This window comes from Siphateles boraxobius, unplaced genomic scaffold (assembly GCF_051911475.1).
Source record: "Siphateles boraxobius isolate OS27281-9 unplaced genomic scaffold, OSU_SipBor_1 97, whole genome shotgun sequence".
NCBI lineage: Eukaryota > Metazoa > Chordata > Actinopteri > Cypriniformes > Leuciscidae > Siphateles > Siphateles boraxobius.
In genome coordinates, this window is record NW_027509227.1 from 394,245 (window position 1) to 402,500 (window position 8,256).

Here is an 8,256-nt window from a genome sequence, read left to right on the forward strand (position 1 = left end):
TTATATATTTGATACATAAATAACACATTTTCTGAAATATATACATGCATGTGTGTGTATTTAATTTATATATACACAAAATAATTATACACAGCACACAAAACACATTTCATGTAAACACAAACTTTTATTTTGGATGTGATTAATCGTTGCACAGCACTAATTTTTTAAAATATTTCTAATTTTTTCTTTTCAATAAAAGTCTACATAGATAAGTGTTGACCACAAAAGGATTTTGAACAGTTCCACTGTTATTGTCCACTGAAAGATATTCATCACATTTATTTTGTTGTCACACTACATGAAACAAGCTGTTCATTGAAACAATAAATGTTTTGTTTTTTAAAATATGGAGCAACAATTGTCCACAACATGTCTGTATTTAAATGGGTTACAGACTATTTAATGGCTTTTCAGCCTCATTTAAAACAAAAAAGGAAACAAAATTAATTTAATGTAAGTTTAAAAATTAGCAATCAAAAAAATTAAATATTAGAATTAGTCTGTTTTTATTAACTTGAAACACTTGACAAAAATAGCCTTGTTTTAAGAACATAACCCAACATTTTGAAAATAAGCATTTAAGAAATGATTTGCTTAAATTGTAAGTGTTGTTAGCAATACTAATGCGTAATGAGTTGAGGCACGTGCGTCTGGTGTTATTTTTACATACACTACTGTTCAAAAGTCTGGGGACAGTAAGATTTTTATTTTAATCCAAAGAAATTTATACTTTTGTTCATCAAGGATGCATTAAATAGAATAAAAGTGAAAGTAAAGACATTTATAATGTTACAAAAGATTTTGATTAGAATAAATGCTGTTCTTTTTAACTTTATACTCATCAAAGAATCCTGAAAAATAAAATGTATCACAGTTTCCACAAAAATATGAAGCCGTTTCCAACATTGATAATAATCATAAATGTTCCCTTTCAGGGACCACCGCTGCGTGTAATCGCAGTGGGAACGCCTCCAGCGTAGTGCGTCTGAAGCATGAATGAAATCAGTCAATGGAGAGAATGAGCGTCACAGCGAGTGACGTCATCGACCAGGAAACTATAAAGCACCCCAGAATCACAAGCATGCCAGCTTCTGTTACTTCAGCAGCGCTCTGTGTGTGTTTGAACTGTCTATATATATATCTATATATTTCAATATGAGCCAAAAACAAATGACGAGCGAACCTCATTATAGGAGATGCGTTCCCCCCTGTACTAGATACCTTACGGGCGGGGATACGCATCCTCTGTGTGTGGTTTGTTTGGGAGTGCAGCATGCCCAGTCAGCTCTCGAGGGGGCTGATTGTGAGCATTGTGAGCATCTTCCGTTGAGGACCTTGCGCTCTTGCTGATCGCTCTTCGAGGAGAGCGGTTCGGTGCGCACTCCCCGCGGCTCGGGTCCCGCTTCTGTTGAGGCAGAGCGGAGACGCATGTCGTGGGGATCGCAAATGGATCTCACCGAGGGGTGTGAGACGGGCCCCCCCCCCCCCATCTCAGCCTTCACCGATGAGATCCAGTGCCTCTATCCCGGCTGTGGAAGCGCGGTCCCCCGCTACTTCTCCCCGGGTTGAGGCACATATTGTTCCGGAGCTTCAGCTATCCAGTTCTGAGGAGCTGGATGTTGAAAGCTTCGGATCAGAGGAGGCTGGTGCCTCGTCATTCCAGTTTCCCCCCGATGATGAAATTATTAATGTGCTTTCTCGTGCTGTTGAGAAGCTCAGTATTGATTGGCCATTTGATAGGCAGGAGTCTCATATTAAAAGCAAGCTTGACGATAGATTTCTGCCCACGAGCACTCAGCCTTCTCGCCGGTGTTTGCCTTTTTTCCCTGAATCTTCACACCGAGGTGACGAAGACCTGGGTTAAGCCTATGTCAGCGCGAATTCACACACACACTTCTAACATTTATGGAAATATTATGGGAGCTAAATCTAGTGGGTATGTGACGATGCCGAGGGCGGAGGAGACGCTCGCTATTTATATCTATCCCGAATCAGCATCATCGCTGAAAGCGCCGGCTCTCCCCACCAGACCTTTAAAAAATACATCAGCGCTGGTGGGGAAGGCTTATTCGGCGGCGGGGCAGGCAGCCGCGTGCTTGCATACGATGGCTATTATGCAAGCTTATCAGGCTAATCTGCTTAAGGAAGCTAGCGATCAGGGGGAAATTTCTGTTGAGACAATTAATGAGCTCAGACAGACAGCTGATTTCGCTCATAGAGCCACCAGGCAGACGGCCAGATCAATTGGTCGCTCTATGGCAGCCCTGGTGGCCACAGAGAGGCATTTATGGCTGAATCAAAGCAAAATGCAAGAAAGAGAAAAATCTGTTCTGTTAGACGCCCCTGTTTCCCCTGTTGGTTTATTTGGTGATGCTCTACACTCTGTTACTGAGAGGTTTCAGGAGGAAAAAAGACAGTCAGCAGCATTTCAGAAATTTATTCCCTTTAAAGTTAAAATTCCTGGGGCTGCTGGGCGAGGGCAGCCTCAGCCGCCGAGTAGTTCTAAGAGAGTGCAACAAAAACAGAGTGTTGCGTCTCGTGCCCCCCCTTAAAATTGGAGGGACGAGGCGGGACGCTCTCAGACGGGTCTTCGCGGGGCAGGGCTGATCTGAGGACAGTCATTGTCGCCAAGAAGGCCGCATCGAAAAAACCCTGACGCGATCAACGCCAGGACTCTGGGGTTGGTCCCCATCGTGAAAGACTTGAGTACACCTCACAAAACCACGGTGCCCTGTCTTTCCCGGTGCCCTCAGGGGTCTGTTCTACTAACCCTGCCGATCCAGGGCGTAGAGAGACTCGGCGAGCGATTTCTCGAGGGACGTTCGCCCCCTCCGAGGAGGGCTGTGGAGTGCTCAGACCAGCAGTTCCACGGGTTGGGGGGCGATCATGAGTGGTCGCCCAGCTCAGGGTCTGTGGAAGGACCAGCATCGTCTGTGGCACATAAATTGTCTAGAGATGTTGGCAGTGTTCCTGGCACTGAAACACTTCCTCCCAGACCTAAGGGGCCACCATGTTCTTGTCCGAACAGACAACAAATCGGTGGTCTCTTATATCAACCACCAAGGGGGTCTGCGTTCTCGCCCGCTTTACAAACTGGCACGTCAGATCCTTCTATGGTCCCAGGGGAAAATTCTTTCTCTGAGAGCTATTTATCTCCCGGGGTATTTAAATCAGGGGGCAGACATCCTGTCGAGGCAGGGGCCGAGGCCCGGGGAATGGAGTCTTCACCCCGAGGTGGTGGAGCTCCTATGGGAACATTTCGGTCGTGCCGAGGTAGACCTATTTGCTTCCCCAGAGACATCACACTGTCCACTGTGGTTCTCTCTCAGCCATCATGCCCCACTGGGGTTGGACGGTATGGTACATCCGTGGCCGAGGTCACGCCTGTACGCTTTTCCCCCGATCGTTCTGCTCCCGGGAGTTCTGGAGAGGGTTCGCCGGGATGGGCTCAGTCTTCTGCTAGTAGCCCTGTTCTGGCCGGCCCGAGTATGGTTTGCAGACCTAGTGTCTCTCCTCGATGGCTCTCCCCTGGAGATACCGATCAGGAGAGACCTACTCTCTCAGGCGAGTGGGTCGATCCTTCACCCCCGCCCGGAACTATGGAGGCTGTGGGCTTGGCCTCTGAGGGGGCCCAGCTCATAGATTCTGGTCTCTCGACTGAGGTCGTTGAGACCATTCTCCAATCAAGAGCTCCCGCCACGAGGAAGTTATATGCCGCAGGTGGAAACTTTTCACCTCTTGGTGTGGAGAGCGCCAGCAGGACCCAGTTAACTGCCCGGTTGGTACAGTGCTGGAATTCCTGCAGGACCATCTCTCCACAGGGTTATCCCACTCCACACTGAAGGTGTATGTGGCGGCCTTAGCTGCTTACCATGTCCCTTTGAGTGGAGGTTCCTTCGGGAGACACCCACTTATATCTCGCTTCGTTCGTGGCACCTTGAGGCTGAGGCCAGCAGTTCGCACGAGGGTACCATCTTGGGATCTGGCCATTGTCTTAGAAGGTCTCTCCCTAGCTCCTTTCGAGCCCATCGAGGAAGTTTCGGAAAAGTTTCTTACTCTTAAGACTATTCTTCTTCTCGCTGTCTCATCTCTAAAAAGAATAGGAGATATTCATGCACTTTCGGTGGCTCCCTCGTGCCTGGAATTTGCCCCTGGTATGGTAAGGCCTTTCTCTGTCCGAGACCAGGTTATGTTCCTAAGGTACCAACTACTTCTGTTAGACCTATAGTACTGCAGGCTTTCTGTCCTCCGCCTTTTTTGACGTCAGACCAGGAGAAGCTTAATTTGCTGTGCCCAGTTAGGGCTTTAGATGCGTATGTCCACAGAGCTGCCCTGTGGAGGAAATCGGAACAATTGTTTGTCTGTTTCGGGTCACCTAACAAGGGGTGTCCCGCATCTAAGCAAAGGATGAGCAAGTGGGTGGTCGAGGCCATCTCACTTGCTTACGTTTCGGCCGGTCAGCCTTCACCTTTGGCTGTACGGGCCCTTTCTACCAGGAGCATGGCTGCCTCTAGAGCTCTTCTTTCAGGGGCTTCTCTTCAAGATGTTTGTGATGCGGCAGGCTGGTCCTCTCCGCACACTTTTGATAGATTTTATTCTCTTGATTTTAGCTCCACTCCTGGGGCTCAGGTTCTCTCGTCGGCTTGTGTCTCCTAATCACACACGACGGGGACTTGTTCGTATGGGGACGTGGGTATTGTGTTCCCACTGCGATTACACGCAGCGGTAGTCCCTGAAGGGGAACGTCCCGGGTTACGTATGTAACCCTAGTTCCCCGAGGGGACGGACGCTTGCTTCAGTAACATTAGAAGCTGGCGTGCTTGTGATTCTGGGGTGCTTTATAGTTTCCTGGTCGATGACGTCACTCGCTGTGACGCTCATTCTCTCCATTGACTGATTTCATTCATGCTTCAGACGCACTACGCTGGAGGCGTTCCCACTGCGATTACACGCAGCGTCCGTCCCCTCGGGGAACTAGGGTTACATATGTAACCCGGGACGTTTCTTGAGCATCAAATCATCATATTATAGTTATTTCTGAAGGATCATGTGACACTTAAGACTGGAGTAATGATGCTGAAAATTCAGCTTTGATCACAGGAATAAATTACACTTTACTATATATTAACATAGAAAACAGCTGATTTACATTCTAATAATTCACTGTTTTAAAGTATTTTGCATCATAAAATAAATTATTTAATCTTACAGACCCCCAACAGTAGTTTCTAACATAAGTGAAATGGAAAGGTATAGTATATAGTATTATATTTTACCGTTAGACTAGTCTAACAAGTTAGTCAGCAAATTTTTTTCTTTATGACTGTTCATAACTTAAAGCCAGTTACATTAAAAACGTCCATTGGCCTAATTTGATACCGAAAAGTAAAACTATATCTTAAGACAGTCTTAACATAATGGCTAAGTTTACGCAACTATCCACAGGTCACATTCAGTTTAAAATGCTCACCGGCTCCTCAGAAGCTCATTGGCTGTCAGCTGATGACTCATGGACAGCAGAGACTGACTCTCATCAGGTGTTCGGATGCGAATCCTCCTGCCGTCAGCGTCAGCATCCAGACCCGTGGCTTTACTGTACGAGGGAGGGATATCGGCTCGCTCCCAGTCCGGAGAACTGGTCCGGTGTGTGTGTGGAGGCTCTCGTTGGCTCACGGGCTCCTCGACGGTGTCACCGGTGCCCTGGCGCGAGAACAGATCTGTGCACTGCGAGTGCTCACTAACACAGACCAGAGACACACACGTGCAATAAATTAGCAATAACATACCAACTTCAGTTTAAAATGCTTCATCTCTACCAAGTTTTAAAGGGATAGTTCACCCGAAAATGAGAATTAGCCCATGATTTACTCACCCTGAACTCATCCCAGGTGTGTATTGTAACGGTCACTTTGTGTTTTATGGCAATCTGAGATAAACTGAGAACTGTGCATGTGCGTAAAGTGTCAGTTAGATTTTGACAAGTGAAGAGAGGAGATAACCGCTCTGCCGACTCTCTCTTTGTATTCTTTCTTTTATTTCCTTTTTTCTATTGTGACCAGAGTTGGATGTTTGTTTTTGTGTACTTTTTCTCGCTCGATCCCCATGTATGCGGACGAGTGTGACGTTTGAGTGGTTTTATTAAACGCGGGGAAAATACGGCAACTCTCGTCTCTCGTGCATCTTTTCATCCGACATCTAATGTTTTTCTCTCTGGGCAACGTCCCAACTTTGCGTTACAGTATGACATTCTTCTTTCAGACGAATACAATCAGAATTATATTGAAAAATATCCTGGTTCTTCCAAGCTTTATAATAGCAGTGATGTGTTTTTTTTTGGGGAGTCCATCAAAGTGCATCTATCCATCATAAAAGTGCATCTATCCATCATAAAAGTGCATCTATCCATTATAAAAGTGCATCTATCCATCATAAAAGTCCATCTATCCATCATAAAAGTGCATCTGTCCATCATAAAAGTGCATCTATCCGTCATAAAAGTGCATCTATCCATCATAAAAGTGCATCTATCCATCATAAAAGCGCATCTGTCCATCATAAAAGTGCATCTATCCATCATAAGAGTGCATCTGTCCATCACAAAAGTGCATCTATCCATCATAAAAGTGCATCTATCCATCATAAAAGTGCATCTGTCCATCATAAAAGCACATCTATCCATCATAAAAGTGCATCTGTCCCTCATAAAAGTGCATCTATCCATCATAAAAGTGCATCTGTCCATCATAAAAGTGCATCTATCCATCATAAGAGTGCATCTGTCCATCATAAAAGTGCATCTATCCATCATAAAAGTGCATCTATCCATCATAAAAGTCCATCTATCCATCATAAAAGTGCATCTGTCCATTATAAAAGCACATCTATCCATCATAAAAGCACATCTATACATCATAAAAGTCCATCTATCCATCATAAAAAGTGCATCTATCCATCATAAAAGTGCATCTGTCCATCATAAAAGTGCATCTATACATCATAAAAGTGCATCTGTCCATCATAAGAGTGCATCTATCCATCATAAAAGTGCATCTGTCCATCATAAAAGTGCATCTATTCATCATAAAAGTGCATCTGTCCATCATAAAAATCCATCTATTCATCATAAAAGTGCATCTATCCATCATAAAAGTCCATCTATCCATCATAAAAGTGCATCTGTCCATCATAAAAGTCCATCTATCCATCATAAAAGTCCATCTATCCATCATAAAAGTCCATCTGTCCATCATAAAAGTGCATCTATCCATCATAAAAGTCCATCTGTCCATCATAAAAGTGCATCTATCCATCATAAAAGTCCATCTGTCCATCATAAAAGTGCATCTATCCGTCATAAAAGTCCATCTGTCCATCATAAAAGTGCATCTATCCATCATAAAAGTCCATCTGTCCATCATAAAAGTGCATCTATCCATCATAAAAGTCCATCTGTCCATCATAAAAGTGCATCTATCCATCATAAAAGTCCATCTGTCCATCATAAAAGTGCATCTATCCATCATAAAAGTCCATCTGTCCATCATAAAAGTGCATCTATCCATCATAAAAGTCCATCTGTCCATCATAAAAGTGCATCTATCCATCATAAGAGTGCATCTATCCATCATAAAAGTGCATCTATCCGTGATAAAAGTGCATCTATCCATCATAAAAGTGCATCTATCCATCATAAAAGTGCATCTATCCATCATAAAAGTGCATCTATCCATCATAAAAGTGCATCTATCCGTGATAAAAGTGCATCTGTCCATCATAAAAGTGCATCTGTCCATCATAAAAGTGCATCTATCCATCATAAAAGTGCATCTATCCATCATAAAAGTGCATCTATCCGTGATAAAAGTGCATCTGTCCATCATAAAAGTGCATCTATCATAAAAGTGCATCTATCCATCATAAAAGTGCATCTATCCGTGATAAAAGTGCATCTATCCATCATAAAAGTGCATCTATCCATCATAAAAGTGCATCTATCCGTGATAAAAGTGCATCTGTCCATCATAAAAGTGAATCTATCCATCATAAGAGTTTATCTGTCCATCATAAAAGTGCATCTGTCCATCATAAAAGTGCATCTATCCATCATAAAAGTGCATCTGTCCATCATAAAAGTGCATCTGTCCATCATAAAAGTGCATCTATCCATCATAAAAGGCTCTGCGGGGGATAATAATGTCAGAAGAATGCCATATACACCTAGGATGACTTCAGTAAATGATGCGCTAATTTTCA

At 44.0% G+C, this 8,256-nt stretch overlaps 1 protein-coding gene across 2 annotated transcripts in view; it reads right to left on the reverse strand.

Moving 5' to 3' along the window:
• Positions 1-8,256, reverse strand: part of piezo2a (piezo-type mechanosensitive ion channel component 2a) — a 222,325-nt gene that overhangs the window by 43,104 nt on the left and 170,965 nt on the right. For both annotated transcript variants that reach the window (XM_077224971.1, XM_077224970.1), the window contains exon 38: positions 5,474-5,740. In XM_077224971.1, the coding sequence (XP_077081086.1) occupies positions 5,474-5,740 (267 nt within the window). The remainder of the gene's footprint in view (positions 1-5,473; positions 5,741-8,256) is intronic.